At 67.9% G+C, this 15,024-nt stretch overlaps 3 protein-coding genes across 5 annotated transcripts; 2 read left to right on the top strand and 1 right to left on the bottom strand.

Annotated features, from left to right (window-relative positions):
- The first annotated feature begins 1,558 nt into the window (after nucleotides 1–1,558).
- RHBDL1 (rhomboid like 1) lies at nucleotides 1,559–7,021 on the top strand. 2 transcript variants are annotated; one of them, XM_030001827.2, is made up of 8 exons: nucleotides 1,559–1,789; nucleotides 4,028–4,186; nucleotides 4,433–4,657; nucleotides 5,027–5,175; nucleotides 5,269–5,381; nucleotides 5,632–5,732; nucleotides 6,096–6,156; nucleotides 6,259–7,021. In XM_030001827.2, the coding sequence occupies exons 1-8, from the start codon at nucleotides 1,751–1,753 to the stop codon at nucleotides 6,528–6,530; spliced, it is 1,119 nt and encodes a 372-aa protein (XP_029857687.1). In that variant the 5' UTR covers nucleotides 1,559–1,750; the 3' UTR covers nucleotides 6,531–7,021. The 2 variants fall into 2 exon arrangements, with proteins under 2 accessions (XP_029857687.1, XP_029857688.1); XM_030001828.2 differs by having other exon boundaries at nucleotides 4,028–4,159.
- Nucleotides 7,022–8,157: 1,136 nt separating this feature from the next.
- STUB1 (STIP1 homology and U-box containing protein 1) lies at nucleotides 8,158–12,159 on the top strand. Its single transcript, XM_030001843.2, has 7 exons — nucleotides 8,158–8,358; nucleotides 9,137–9,335; nucleotides 9,444–9,609; nucleotides 9,801–9,891; nucleotides 10,512–10,568; nucleotides 10,764–10,880; nucleotides 11,324–12,159. Exons 1-7 carry the CDS (start codon nucleotides 8,173–8,175, stop codon nucleotides 11,447–11,449), a joined length of 942 nt encoding a protein of 313 aa, XP_029857703.1. The 5' UTR covers nucleotides 8,158–8,172; the 3' UTR covers nucleotides 11,450–12,159.
- JMJD8 (jumonji domain containing 8) lies at nucleotides 12,122–14,672 on the bottom strand. Of its 2 annotated transcripts, none has more exons than XM_030001825.2 (9): nucleotides 14,509–14,672; nucleotides 14,342–14,425; nucleotides 14,032–14,080; nucleotides 13,828–13,924; nucleotides 13,645–13,713; nucleotides 13,437–13,556; nucleotides 13,263–13,330; nucleotides 12,967–13,117; nucleotides 12,122–12,875 (listed from the first exon to the last, which is right to left on the bottom strand). In XM_030001825.2, the coding sequence occupies exons 1-9, from the start codon at nucleotides 14,601–14,603 to the stop codon at nucleotides 12,442–12,444; spliced, it is 1,167 nt and encodes a 388-aa protein (XP_029857685.1). In that variant the 5' UTR covers nucleotides 14,604–14,672; the 3' UTR covers nucleotides 12,122–12,441. The 2 variants fall into 2 exon arrangements, with proteins under 2 accessions (XP_029857685.1, XP_029857686.1); XM_030001826.2 differs by having other exon boundaries at nucleotides 12,504–12,808; nucleotides 12,983–13,117; nucleotides 14,509–14,665.
- Nucleotides 14,673–15,024: the final 352 nt, after the last annotated feature.

The raw sequence follows: 15,024 nt of genomic DNA on the forward strand, positions 1-15,024 counted from the left end.
AGGGGGTCCCTCCGGGGTGGGAGAAGAGATCTTTCCCACTATGGCAAACCGGGGCATTCAGGGGTGCTGGGGCAGGGACCGGGAGGGAGCACGGCCGGTGCCGCCGTGCAGGGTGGAGGAGGTGATGCCAAGGTGGGACGGGATGCAGGGTGCTCCCTGGTGAGTTCAAGCCAGGTGCCGTGGTGCATATTAATGGTGCCGGAGCTGTACCAGGGCAGGTGTGGGGCAGGCGATGCACATGGCAGGGCTGTGGGAGGTCACCCACGGCCGCAAGCAATCCCTGAGGAAGGAGCCCGGGCATTACCCCGCTGCCGGGCATCTCTGCCTGCCCCGTGCCAGCTGGCATCACCGCGGCATCGCCGGCCTGCACAGCGCCCTGCCTGCTGCCTCCCAGCTCCTCTGCCCCGGTTTGGGGACAGCCCCATGCCACGGCAGGGCGAAGCCCAGAGCTCCCCTGGCCCTCAGAGTGGGGCTGAGCTGTGGCCCAGGGGAGTGGGGACCGTGGCAGGGCTGGGCCCTGGGGACACCCCACGCTGTGGGACAGAGCGCCTGGCCCGAGTGCCGCTGTGCACGTCACGTAAAGGGTGCCAGTTCAAGGTAAGCGGTGCCAGTGCAAGGTAAGCATGTGCTCTGTGCTGGGGCAGGTGCCAGTGCTGGAGGGACTGGGGACCCGTGGGGGATGCGCCCAGAGCTGTGCTGGCCTGTGGGTGCCAGGGTTGGGATGGAGGTAAAGTTTGCCATCGCCAGTGCCAGATTCAGCAGGTACCTGGTGCTGGTATGCTGCTATCCATACTGGGATGCAGGTACCATACCAGGATACAGATTCCTGTAGCAGGAGGCAGGTACCATGCTGTGATGCAGAAACATGTACCGGGATGCAGGTACTGTACTGGGATGTGGGTACCAGTACTGGGATGAAAGTACCCGTGCTGGGATGCAGGTACTGTAAACTGAATGTGAGTTCCAGTACTGGGATGCAGTTACTGTACTGAGATGTGGGTACCAGTACTGGGATGTAGGTACTATACTGGGATGCAGGTATCCATACTGGGATGCCCATACCGTACCAGGATGCAGGTATTGTACCAGGATGTGGTTACCCTATTGGGATGTGGGTACCAGTACTGGGATGCTCGTACCATACTGGGATGCAGATACCCATACTGGGATGCAAGTACCGTACCAGGATGTACGTACCAGTACTGGGATGCAGGTACCATACTGGGATGTGGGTACCAGTACCGGGATGCGTGTACGATACTAGGATATGAGTACCAGTACCGGGATGCAGCTTCCCATACCGGGATGCAGGTAGCTGTACTGGGATGCAGGTCCCGTCCCGGGCTGCCGGTGCCCGGTACCGGTTCCCTTCCCGTGCCGCGTCTCGGGGCCGGGGCTGCCGGTGGGGCGGAGCGGGGCGGATCCCGGTTCCCCGTGCGGCGGCGGGAGCGGGGAAGGAGGCGGGGGGGGGGGACGGGAGGGGGGGGAAGCGCTGCGCCGTGCGCTGCGGCGGGGGCGGCTCCGCTCGGCTCCGCTCCCGCCCCCGCCGCCGCCGCCGCCGCCGCCGCCGCCCCGCTGCCATCGGCGGCTCCCGGCGCCGCCGCTCGCAGCTCGCTCCCGGGCCCGCCGCAACGCGGGGCTGGAGGGGAGAGCCGCCCCCCCCGCCGCCCCCGCCGCCCGCGCCGCTCCCCTGCCCGGTTCGCCGGCCCCGGGCGCGGGGGAGCGGCGGAGCCCGCCGCCCGCCGGGTGCATGGACAGGAGCTCCCTGCTCCAGCTCATCCAGGAGCAGGTGAGAACCCGGGGGGGGGGGGGGGGCGGAGGTGGGGGGCGAACGGGGGACACCGCCGGGCACCGGGCAGCGCTACCGGAGGTGGGGGGGGGGGGGGGGGGGGGAGATGCTCGCACGCACCGGGCACGGCTGCCGCGCAGCGGGCAGGGCTGCCCGCGGGTCTGGCAGGCACCGGGCAGCGCTGCCTTGCCCAGGGCGGCTACCGCCCCCGCTGCCCCCGCGCTTGAGCATCCCCCAGTACCCCCCATCACTGCCCCGGGGGACCCGGGCCCCCCTTGCGCCGCTGAGACCCCGCAACTCAGCTCACTTGTGGCCTCCTCCTCGTCCCAGCGCTCTCCGCCCCGTCCGCCCCGGGTTGGATCCTGCCGGGTGCGCCCTCAAGGACGAGGGGTGCTGGGCAGCCGAACCCCAATGCCTGGGGTGGTGCCGAGCCCCAGCGCTGGGTGCAGGATGGGGACCCGGGGCTGTCGTGGGGTTCGGCCACCCCGGCGAGGCTCTCACCTTCATTGGGGGGCTGCATCCAGCCTCGTGACCCGATTGCAGGATCAGGCCGTGGAGCATTAACGCTGCGTAGCGTTGGGCTCCGCTCCGTTGGCAGGATCAGGCCCCGATGCGTTAGCACCCGCTGCACCCCGGCCCTGCCCGGTGCCCGGCCCCAGGCAGCTCCCCTTGCGCTCGGCCGCCTCGTCCCTCCATCCCCACCCGCCCTGGGCCCAGCTGGCGGCTCTCCCCTGGGGATGGGGAGGGAATTTATTGGGGGTCAGGAATATTAACGGTCCCCCCTCGCCCCCCGGGTGGCTCTGTGACCTTGGCCGAGTCCCCCAGCCTCCCCTGCCCGGGAGCTGCGGTGCCGTCCCCCATGTCACCCCACCCTCGGGCGCGGGGGCTCCGTGCGCCTCCGAGCCCTTCGGGGACGAGCAGCATCTTCTCCGGGAGAGAGCGGGACTTGTGAGAGTCCAGCAGGGCTGAGGGGCTGGGGGTGCTGGCATTGGGCCCCCCCGGGGGGCTGTAGGGGGCCAGTGGGGTTGGGGTGCGGGGAGATGCACCCCAAAAGCAGAGAAGGGCTTGCCGCCTGCTGCCGCGGCTCTCTGGGGGCCGGTGAGCTCGGCGTGCGCCAGCGCGTGGGGACGGCGTGTGCCAGGTCCCGGCGTGGCACACGCACGTGGGGCAGCGTGTGGGGGGCATGGGGGACGGATAGCGCCGGATGGCTGGGGCTGCTCCCATGGGCTGGTGGCTGCTGTGAGGATGGAAGGACTGCCTGCACCCCGCATCAGCACCCTGCACCCCACACCCTGCATCCCACCCTGCAGCCCACCCTGCTCCCCAACCTGCACCCATGCCTGCCTCAGGCAGAGGCTCCGGGCAGCCAGACCCCCCCTTGGAAAAGCAGCTCTAGCTGTTCCCTGCCAGGGCTGGAGGGACCGGGTGCACGCCGGAGTTGAGGTACGATCCCATGCCCCCAGTACTCCCTCTCCTGCCCGGCCCATGAGGACGAGTTTCCTCTCCTGCATTTCATTCCCTGCCCAAGAAAGGAACAAACCCAACACCATTTGCAGGGTGATTCTCCGGGGTGCAGGGTCCTGGCCACCCGCAGCAGGGCTCGAGCTGTGCTCCAGCCATCGGTCCCCTCTCCCCATCTCCATCCTCCTTGTGCCACCCCAGGCTCCTCGTCTCCGCAAGCAGGACCATGTCGGGAACCCCATGGTGCTGGGTGCCCGATGGTGCTGGGTGCTCCATGGTGTACGGTGCCTGGAGGGCTCAGGGTGCCTGGTCAGTGCTGGGAGCCCCGGGGATGGCGCAGGGTGCCCAGCGTGGTGGAGCTCAGCACCCGACGGCGAGGGTGTGCGGGAGGAGTGGGAGGAGGAGGAGGAGGAAGAGGAGGAGGAGGAGGAGGAGGCTGGTGCCAGGGCTGCGCGTGTGTTTAGCTTCGTGGCTTCCTGGCTGGCAGGCTGCTGGCGGCAAGAAATAACTGAGTGGGAGAGTGTTGGCTGCGCCGCAGGGAGACGGGGACGCCGGCACGGCACGGGGCACCCGCACGGCACAGGGCACCCACACAGTGCAGGGTACTGGGTGGCTGTGGGTTGTCGCCTCCGCCACAGAGGCAGAGGCTCTTGTCATGGAGCAGCACATGATACCGCCAGGCTTGAGGCCACGGTGAGGGGCATCGGAAGGTCTCCCCGGGCCATCAGGGAGCCACAGCCCCGGCATCCAGGTGACGTTCCGTGCCGTGCCCTGCAGCTCGACCCCGAAAACACCGGCTTCATCGGGGTGGAGACGTTCGCCAGCCTTGTGCACAGTCATGAGCTGCCCCTGGACCCCGCCAAGCTGGACATGCTGGTGGCCCTGGCGCAGGGCAACGACGAGGGGCAGGTCTGCTATCAGGAGCTGGTAGACCTGGTCAGTGCCGGGGGGGCCGCGGGGACGGGGGCGAGCGGCCGGGTGCCAGCCCGGGGCGGGCACTGGGCACCTCCCTGTGACCCTGGGGAGGGGGGCAGACACTGGTGGTCCCCTTGGGGTGGCTTGTCCAGCCCGTCCCAGCCCATGGGCTGCGGCACGGGGTGACGGCGATGGGCAGGGGGTGGCCGCAAGCCCACCGGCCCGAGCTGCCCCTGCGGCCCCCGTGGGCACGGCCTCTCTCCGCAGATCAGCAGCAAGCGCTCGAGCAGCTTCAAGCGCGCCATCGCCAACGGGCAGCGAGCCCTGCCCCGAGACGTGCTGCTGGACGAGACCGGCCTGGGCTTCTACAAGCGCTTCGTCCGCTACGTGGCCTACGAGATCCTGCCCTGTGAGATGGACCGGCGCTGGTACTTCTACCAGCACCGCACGTGTCCGCCTCCTGTCTTCATGGCAGCCGTCACCCTCACCCAGGTACGGGGCAGGGGCATGCGGCTGGCCGCTGCCCAGGCTGATCCTGGCTGAAGCGTCTCGGTGCCCCTGGGGGGGCTCAGCCCTGGGGTGGACAGGGTGGGTGACCCTGGTTGTGATGTCCTGGCGCCCACAGCGGGGCTCAGATCTGTGGTGGAGGGATGGGTGACCCCAGTTGTGATGTCCCAGTGCCCATGGGGAGGGCTCAGACCCAGGGCAGAGGGGACGGATGGCTCCAGCTGTGATGTGCTGGTGGCCACGGGGGGCTCAGACCTGGGGTGGAGGGGCCGGGTGACCCTGCCCCTGGACAGAAGGACGCAGGGGGGGCGGTCTCGGCGGTGCCGGGGATGTCGGCCATGGATTTTGGCGCAGATCATCGTGTTCCTCTGCTACGGGGCCCGGCTGAACAAGTGGGTGCTGCAGACCTACCACCCCGAGTACATGAAGAGCCCGCTGGTCTACCACCCCGGGCACCGGGCACGCGCCTGGCGCTTCCTCACCTACATGTTCATGCACGTGGGGTAGGTCCCTGCTGGGGAGGGGGGGATGCCACAAAGGGGGGGGGCTGCCCCGGCCTGAGCCACCGCATGTCCCCCTCCTGTTTCCCCGGGCAGGTTGGAGCAGCTGGGGTTCAATGCCCTCCTGCAGCTGATGATCGGGGTGCCCCTGGAGATGGTGCACGGCATCCTGCGCATCAGCTTCCTCTACCTGGCCGGTGTCCTGGCAGGTGGGTGCGTGCCCGGGGTGGTGGGGGGGTCCCCGTCGGTCCCCATCACCAGCCCCGGGGAGGGCACGGGGAGATGCATTCTGAGTTTGATGGGGATGTGGGGCTTCGCTCACTGCCCGCTGGGTACCACCCTGCACTGCCAGCATCACTTGCCCTGGGGGGCAATGCAGCCTGTAATTAATTAATGTGGACAGTAATTAATTAATGGGGGGGGGCGAGGCCCCACACTGAGCCCTGCCTGTGCCCGCAGGCTCCCTCACCGTCTCCATCACGGACATGCGAGCCCCCCTGGTCGGGGGCTCGGGGGGGGTCTACGCGCTCTGCTCGGCACACCTCGCCAACGTCGTCATGGTCAGCGGCGCCGGCATCGGGGGGGGGGGGGGGGGGGCGCTGGGGGGGTGGGCAGCATGGTGTGACATCGGGTGGGGGATGCCATGGGGTGGGTGGCGTTGTAGGGTGGGCAGCATGGCGTGATATTGGGGGGGGGGGAATGTTGTGGGGTGGCATCATGGGGTGGGCACCTTGGGTGGCATCATGGGGTGGGCACTGTCGGGGAGGGGGGAGCACCTTGGGTGGCATCATGGGGTGGAGCAGGGACCTGGTGGGGCTCCACGGGGCCAGGGCACAGCTCCGCTGGGGCACGCTGGGGGCCCTGGCACCAGCCCCCTCCCCGGTGCCGGCGCATCGTCCATCCGTCCGTCCGTCCGCCCGCAGAACTGGGCCGGGATGCGCTGTCCCTACAAGCTGCTGCGGATGGTGCTGGCGCTGGTGTGCAGTGAGTACCCGGCCGTGCCCCCCCACCCCGGGGGTGCCTCTTTTGGGGGTGGCCAAGGGGAAGGTGGGGGCCAGCTGAGCACCTCCCGACGCTCTCTTACAGTGAGCTCGGAGGTGGGTCGCGCCGTCTGGCTCCGCTTCTCCCCTCCATTACCGGCTTCGGGCCCCCAGCCCAGTTTCATGGCCCACCTGGCAGGGGCCATCGTGGGCATCAGCATGGGGCTGACCATCCTGCGCAGCTACGAGGAGAGCCTGCAGGACCAGTGCGGCTGGTGGGTCCTGCTCCTCTCCTACGGCACCTTCCTCCTCTTCGCCGTCTTCTGGAACATCTTTGCCTACGACCTGCTGGGGGCACAGGTCCCCCCCCCGCCATAACCTACCCCCTCCACCTCACCAACACCCCCCCAGCCTTTTTTTTTTTTTTTTTTTTTTTTCTATCGCTGGCCAAGCCCGGTGGAGGGGGGGGGGGGGGGGTCCCCGCGCGTGACATAGGGACAGGCAACCCCCCCTGCCCCCTTGGTGCTAGCGAGCGCGCCGCCCCCCCCCCCATGGGCTGTTCCCCCCCCCCCGAATGTACCCTGGCAACCCCCCCCGTGCTGTGCCCCCCCCCCAAAGGATGCTTCAGCCCTGCCCCGGCATCGCCAACCCCCCCGGGGTATCCACAGGGCTCGGGATGTGCCCCCTGGGAAGGAGCCATGGAGGGGGGGACGACCCCCCCCCCCCCCGCTTGCTTCTGTACCCCCTTTCCGGGGTGGGGGCCGACTGGTTGCCCCCCCAGGACCTGCACTTTCACACGAAGGACTAGTGCCAAAATAGGAGCGATTTATTTTTCTATGCCAAAATAAATATAAATAAAAGAAAGAGAGAAAAAAGAATAGTATGGGGAGAGCCCAGCAGGAAAGCGAATCAGCTGAGACCGGCACAACTCGTTTCAGCAGTGCCCTCGGTGGCGTAGCCCCCCCCCCCCAGCCCCCCCCCCCCCCCGCGCCCCGGCCCCCCGCTTTGCTGCCAGCCGCCCTCCCCGCGGCGGGGGGGCTCACCCCGGGATGGGGGCGAGGGGGGGGGAACCCCGCTCTGACCCCCCCCCCCCCACCCTCCCCGACCTTTTTGGAGTATAAATAAATATTTTGCACACTGCCGGGGCCTGCGTCTGTGTGGAAGGGGTGGGGGGGGATTTTTGGGGGTGCCCCCCCCCCCCCAAACCGTCCCTGCTGATTGAATGGGGGCGCCGGGGCTGGCTGGCCCCCGAGCGAGGGGGAGGGGGGGGGGGCACAGCCGGGGACGGGACTTACTGGAGCAGAAAACTCTGGGACGAGTGAAACGGCACCCGGCTCAGCCCCGGGGTGCTGGCTGCCCGGGGGGGGGCGCGGGGGGCAAGGGGGGGCGATGGGTGTGCGAGGCTGTGGGTTCTGAAGCCCCCTCCTCTCCGTTCACCAACCCCCCCCCCCGCCAATCCAGCCCCATATGCTCCAGTGCACCCACTTCTCGCCCCACGCATCCCAACACCCCTCCCAGCACCCCCTTCTTTCTGCACCCCGCCCCCATCCAGCCCCCCCACCCCTCTGCACCCCCTTTCCCCATCCCCCCCCCCCCCGTACCCCCCCTTCAGGCCCACCCCCCCCATACCCCTCCATCCAGCCCACATGCAGCCTTACAAACCTCACCCACGCCCCGCCCACCCACCCCTAGCTCCGCCCACCCACCCCTAGCTCCGCCCACCCTTCCCTAGCTCCGCCCACCCTTCCCCGGCTCCGCCCACCTCCTCGGCCCCCACCCCTCTCCCCCGACCCCGCCCACCTCTTCCCCGGCCCCGCCTCTCCTCTCGCCGGTCCCGCCCCCCGCTCCCCCGCCCCCGCCCCGCCCCTGGCCCCGCCCCCGCGGCGGTCCGGCCCCGGAAGCGGCGGCGGCGGCGGCGGGGGGCGGCGGTGGCGGCTGTCGCAGTGCGCGGCCGGAGCCAGCGGAGCCGCCGGCCCCAGCGGGCCGGGCCGGGCCGGGCCGGGCGGTGCCGGGCGGCGCCATGAAGGGGAAGGAGGAGCGGGAGGGCGGCGCGGGGGGGCCCGGGGCGGCGGGGCCGGGTACGGGGGGCGCGGGGGGCGGCAGCCCCGAGAAGAGCCACAGCGCGCAGGAGCACAAGGAACAGGGAAACCGGCTCTTCGGCGGCCGCAAGTACCCCGAGGCCGCCGCCTGCTACGGCCGCGCCATCGTGAGTCCCAACGGCACCCCCACCCCGGGCTGGGAAGGACCCCCGGGACGGCACCCCCACCCCGGGCCTGGCCTGGACACCTCCGGAACGGGACCCCCCTGGCCTGGACACCCCCCCCCCCCCACCCCTGCCCCGGCCCGGACACCTGCCTCTGGGTCTGGCCTGGCCACCCCCGAGACAGGACCCCCCTGGCCTCGACCACCACCCGCGGGCCTGGCCCCCCCCCCCCCCCCGGGCCTGGACCCCTCTCTGGGCCCGGATCCCCACCCTGGGCCTGCCCCCCCCCCCCCTCCTTTGGCCTGGACTACTCCCCCCAGGCCTGGCCTAGCGCACCCCCCCACCCCCGGCTCTGGACACCCCCCCAGCCAGGCCTGTCCCACCACCAGGCTCTGAGCTGGACCCTCCTGTGTCCACCCCCACCAGGGTGCCCCCCCGTCTGGGCCTGTCCTCCCTCCACCCCACCACATCCCCCGGCTGGGTTTGGTAGGGCAGACCCACCCTGGGGTGGAGGGCTCCAGCCAGCACCTGGTGCCGGGGGGACTGTCCCCTGTCCCCCCCCCCAGGCGTGGGACACAGGCTGCCCCACGGAAACCGGCCCCAGCTTGTCCCCCATCCATCCCAGTGACTCCCCCCAGGGTACAAGCCCAAGCCGACACTCACGGCTCTCACCAGGGTGACGGCGTTGCGCAGCCGGCTCACCAAGTCACCCTGCTGTCACTGCGTCTCGCCCCTGCCAGCGCTTGCCGTCACCCGCCATAACGTGGGTCTCGCCTTGCAGAACCGCAACCCCTTGGTGGCCGTCTACTACACCAACCGAGCCCTCTGCTACCTGAAGATGCAGCAGCACGACAAGGCACTGGCGGACTGCAAGCGAGCCCTGGAGCTGGACGGTCAGTCGGTGAAGGCTCACTTCTTCCTGGGCCAGTGCCAGATGGAGATGGAGAATTACGACGAGGCTATCGCCAACCTACAGAGAGGTGAGCGGGCACAGTGCCGGTGTTCCCCCCCGCCGTCAACCAGAAAAGGGCCAGGGATGGCGAGAGGGAAGCCCATGCCGGCTCTGAGATGCTCTTTTCCCTCCCCAGCCTACAACCTCGCCAAGGAACAGCGGCTGAATTTCGGGGACGACATCCCCAGCGCGCTGCGCATTGCCAAGAAGAAACGCTGGAACAGCATCGAGGAGAAGCGGATCAACCAGGAGAACGAGCTGCACTCCTACCTGACCAAGCTGATCATGGCGGAGAAGGAGAGGTAACGTGGCACGGGGCAGCGGTGGCACCAGTAAAACCTTTTTTAGTGCCACAAAGCTGTCACAGCTCTGTGCGCGGTGCCTCTGCCTTCCTGGAGGTGCAGGCAGAGCCCCGCAGCTAGGGCGGCGGCAGCAGCAGGAAAGGGAGCGATAGGGTCCCTCCATCGCTTCTGATCTCCCTGCTCTGTCCTAGGGAGCTGGCTGAGTGCCGAAAGACTCAGCAGGAAGAAAATGCGGACGAGAGCCGGAGCCGGGTTCAGCTGGCCAGCATCGAGGCCAAACACGTGAGCCAGGGGGGTCGGGGCTGCTCACGGAGGCTGGGAGTCAAGCCAGGCCTTCCTCGTCCCATCCTCATCCCCATGCTCTGCTGTGGCCAAGGAAGCCGCAGGGCTGCAGCTGTGCAGGCAAAAGCCAGGAGACCCCAGGGCAGAGCACGGCTTCTCAGCCTTCATTTTGTGGCTCGAGCTGCTGTTGCAGGGCTTTCGTGTCCCCTCATGATGGCTGCCCATGCTCTGTCACTCTCTTGTCCCAGCCCGGGGCAGGCTGGCAGCAGTGATGCCTGTTTGTGCTCCCCCAGCTGCTGTACCTGTTGTTCTCCGAGGGCCGTGCAACGCGAGCAGCTCTCGGCCGCGTGTGGGTCTGGGTGCTGGCCCAGCGCGGGGGACTAATCCCGAGATAAAAATAGCCCCACAAAGGAAGGTTATTTTTAAGCTGGATCACTCCTGCCTGGAGTCGTGCGAACACCAGCCGGGGGCTGTGAAGGCACGGGGGCCACCGAGGACCTGGCACCTTTTCTCTGCCTGCCACAGCACCCATGGGGTGGGAGCCTTCGGGGCTCTCTTCCTGGAGACCCGTAGACCCCGTACACCGGGGTTTCCTCATCCTCAAGGCCCTCTTCTTTCAGGACAAATACCTGGCGGACATGGACGAGCTCTTCTCTCAAGTGGATGAGAGGAGGAAGGTGAGTGTGCCCCAGCGTGCACTCCTGCCTCTCCCCATCTGGAGCTGCTTGCCGTAAACCTGTTTTAGTCCATGCTATCACCACTGCTGTCTTCCCTGCTTCCCACTCAGAGCTGGTACCACCTCCCAGCCCTCTTTTTTTTGCTGCTGGGCTCACCTAGCCCCTCCTGACCCAGCTCTGCTTCTCTCGAGCCAGAAGCGGGACATCCCTGACTATCTGTGTGGGAAGATCAGTTTTGAGCTGATGAGAGAGCCCTGCATCACTCCCAGCGGGATCACCTACGACAGGAAGGACATTGAGGAACATCTCCAGGTACCGCCGGGCCGGGGGCAGTGGGGGCTTCCCAGGATCTTGCCTGCAGTCCTCTGCCCATCTCCTGCCTGGGTATGAAGGCAGCTGCCTGCCCAACTAAGGGCTCAAAAGCCTCCTTGGGTTTGGTCCCAGGTACCTGCCTGGGCAGCTCCCTGTGGAGGTGCCGGGGCAGGCAGGAAGGCAGCGGGCGCTGCCAGGCCCTGCCCAAAGCGGAGGCGGCTCTTGGCAGGCGTCTTGTGCCTTGACCCGCTCTCAGCCTGCTGGGAGGCACTTTCAGAGGGGGGCTCTCCCTCTGCCCCGCTCTTTCTTCCCCCTGGCAGGCGTATGGATGCCTGGGTGTTGTACCGGATCCCGGCACAGCGCTGGCCTCGGGACTACCTGTGCCCCAGGGCCGAGGCTAGGCGCGTGGAGTAACCGGTTCGCGGCCGTCTCCTCCCTTGCAGCGCGTGGGTCATTTTGATCCAGTGACGCGGAGTCCCCTGACCCAGGACCAGCTGATCCCCAACCTCGCCATGAAGGAGGTGATAGATGCGTTCATCTCGGAGAACGGCTGGGTGGAGGATTACTGAGAGGCCGAGGGGCCAGCACTGGCCCCCCTGGGCCCCCCCTGGCCTCGGCAGCACAGATGGCTCTCGCTGGGCTGGCACCGGCACCATGCCTTACTCGCTCTCTGGCTATTCCCCCTCTGCTCCGGGTGCCCAGAGACCCAGCGACAGCGCTGGGTGAGGGCACGTTGCCATCTCCCCTTCCTGAGGAGCCGCAGGGGCTGGGCGTGCACGAAGGCTCCCCGGGCTCCCCTCTCCACCAGCTCCTTGCGGACCACAGCACTTGGAGGAAGACCTGCCCAGCGGTTTAAGATGGGCTTGTTGCAGTGACCTGGAAGGTCTCGCCAGCGTCTTCATTGCCCAGAGAGCAGCTGACAATCCCCAAAGATCATGTCCTGCTCTGGGGAGGTGCCGTGAGGAGCTTGCCGGGATGAGCGCCTGGTGCTGGTCTGGCCTGGTCCCCTCCCCGTGTACATAGTTGGTTCCTCCTCCTTCCACCTCCTGCCTGGCCAGGGTCGTGTCCTCCTCTTCCCTGTAAATAGCCACTTGTTGGGGTGGGAGACCAAGGATCCTGCTGCGGACACCAACTTGTCCTCTGGCTTTTCCTGGGAAACAACTACCCCGGGGCTGGAAGGGGCTGGCTCGCGTGTCCCCTCGCCTGCTGGAACTGTGGTTCCCTGCGAACAACCTCCCAGGTTGAAGTTGTTCTTCCTTTTATTGAAATCCCTTTAAAAGAAAAAAACCACACCAAAACCAACAAATCTGCGTTCGACTGAGACTCCAGCGTTTTGGTCGGCTGACAGCCTGCCTGGCTTTTGAGCGCCCTCTGGAAGTTTGCCAATGTCAATTAAAAAAAAAAAAATATATTAAAAAAAAAAAAAAATTCAGCAATAAATGTGGAAAAAAGAGCTGGAGTGGTTGACGGTGGCAATCTCTGCACCGGGCAGGCACTGTCCTGGCTTGGGAACCAGTGCCACCCACGAGGAGTGGGTTTGCCTGCCCCTGTGGGCTGGGGCTCACTGCTGCCTGTCCTGCCTGCACTCTGGTAGCAGTGGGGAAGTAGCAATACGCAATGAGCTATGGCAAAAAAAAACTTTAATCCAAGGGGGAGGGAAAAGACCAGTAAAAACCAGAATTTCTTCAGGCACTTGGTCCCAACACCAGTAGTTGAGTGGGTGGCTGCTAGCTCTGCCCTTCCCTGGTGGTGGCAGGAGCCGGAGCTGCCGCCCCGGCACGCTCTCACCGCAGCCAGGACAGCGGCGCAGCCAGGACGACGGTGGCACATCCTCGGCCTTGCCGGCTCTACCCCAGGAAGGTGGAGATGAAGACGCTGGTGTCCAGGTTGAGCGTGGCGTGCCACCAGCGGTCAGGAAAGTACAGGACCTACCGGGAGAGAGCGGCGGGGGATCCCACGGGCTCCTGGGTCTACTCCCTGCCTCCTCCCACAGCCCTGGGGGTGCTGGCTGGGCTGCGTGGGTGTCATCCCTTCCCTGCTCCCCACAGGAGTGGGGACCTGGGGTGACGCGCGGGCTGGCCGGGGCCAGGGGTCGGACTCACCTCCCCGGGGCGGAGGGTGCACTCCAGCGGCCGCTCAGCTAGCGGCAGCGCAGGGTACGTGCGGTGGAGCCAGGCCAGCGTCGTCTCGTTGGGGTGGAAGTGGGGTGTTTTATCCGGCGGGTACAGAAACCAGCGCTGGAAGACACCGGCGAGGGGACACCCCCCCCTCCCATTTCCCCTCCAGCACCTTGGGCTCAGCCCCAGGGGGGTTTCCCCATGTTTGGGGGATATCCATTGGGGTCTTTTTTCTCTCCCCACCACCCCAGGGCTCAATTCTCACCTTCCTGCCAAAGATCACCTCGGAGTAACCGGGGCCATGCCAGTGAAAGGGAACACCGGAGCCGGAGCCTACAGCAGGAGGTGTGTGTGGGGGGGGGGGGGGGGGGGGGAATTGGTGCTGGGGAGACACCCCCCCACCCCAGTCGTGCCCGTGCCCACCTCTGCCAGCACCCACCTGCAATCCCAAAGCTGTAGGCAGGGCTGGTGCCCGGGATGCCGAAGGCGGGGGGCACGTACTGCTGGAAGAGGGGGCCCCACTCGGTGAAGTTGTTGTCCCCAAAGAAGTAGAGGGTGTCTGGGGGTGGGGGAGGAAAGACAGGGAGGATGAAGCCGGTAAGAAGCGGGGGGCTGCTGGCTGCAGAGAGGGGAACGGAGCTACCCACCGCTGCCCAGCCTGGCCGGATCCTGCGGCTTCAGCAGCTGCTCCACGTACTCCTGGAAGGGCACATCCACTGCGGGCAGGGGAGAGCTGGGGGGGGGGGGGGCAATGCGGGCACCCCCCCGGGAAGGCCCTGCCCGCCGGTGGGGGGGCGGGGGGCGCTGTGGGGGGCAGCCCCTGCTCTCACCTTTGCGGTAGGAGTAGGTGTTGGCCGTGCTGAGCCGCACCGGGCGGGCCCCGAAGGCCGCCAGCAGCTTCTCCCGGGTGCAGAGGGCACGGAAGGCCTGGGGGGGGGGGGGGGAACGGAGGGACACAGCGGGGCCGGGATGATGCTGCTGCCGCCACTGCTCCCGGGGCACCGGTGTGTGCTCCCCCCCCTTCCCGCACTCACCGAGTTGTCCGTGACCCCACGGAGGATAACCGGCCGGGAAAAGGCGAACCTGGGGGAGAGCACGGCAGCGGGGCTTCCGCACGGGCGACCGCACCGGCGCCGGTCCCAACCCACCCCCGGGGCACCGGAGCCGGCCCCAGCCATCTTCCTCGGGGCCCACCCCTCCCTAATCCCCCAGGGCCATTCCCCGGTAGTCCGCCTCGGTCACCGGGGGCTGTCCCCGGCCCTCCCTACCGGCTCTGCCCCTACCCCCGCCCCAGGACCCCCTCTCGGGTCGGCGGCCGCCCGGGCCCGGTCGGGTCGCCCGTACCGCTGCAGGAAGAGGGAGTAGGTGAGGGAAGCGTCGGCCCGCTCCACGGTACACCGTTCCTCCTCCGGCACCGTGCCCGCCAGCCTGCAACGGGATGCTCCGCTCAGCACCGGGCCCGGCGCCGGGCCAGCCAGCCCCCCCCACCCCGCCCCAGCCCCAGCCCTTACCAGCCGCCGCCCGGCGGGTCGGTGCAGCCCGCGGGCCGGGTCCAAGCCAGCGGCAGCAGCAGCAGCGAGAGCAGCCGCCGCGCTGCCGCCGCCATTCGGGAGCGGGACCGGCGCCGGCACCGGGGTCGCCGGCGGACTACGCTTCCCGGCAGGCACCGCGGCCAGCGGTGACGCCGCGCACCGCCATTGGCTGGCCGCGTCGCTACGATTCCCGGCAGGGGCCATGGCTTAAAGGGGCCACGCCTTAAAGGGGCAACAGGAGACGTGGGGCCCACAGCCTCCCGGGGCACCGCGGCGCACGGACCCCCGGCCGGGGAGCGGGACCGGGGCCGAGCTCCCCCCGCCCCCGGGGCTGCCCCGGCGGCCGCCGCAGGCAGGTTAAGCAAAGACAAGAGGCATGGCTCAGTTCAGCTGCTCTGTTTGGTTTTAATCCAGTACAAAAGGGCCGGGCAGGGGGCTGGGGGGGGGGGGCCACACGCAGCCCCTATTTACACAAAAATAAATACAGGGAGGGAG

This window comes from Aquila chrysaetos, chromosome 25 (genome assembly GCF_900496995.4).
Source record: "Aquila chrysaetos chrysaetos chromosome 25, bAquChr1.4, whole genome shotgun sequence".
Taxonomy (NCBI): Eukaryota; Metazoa; Chordata; class Aves; order Accipitriformes; family Accipitridae; genus Aquila; species Aquila chrysaetos.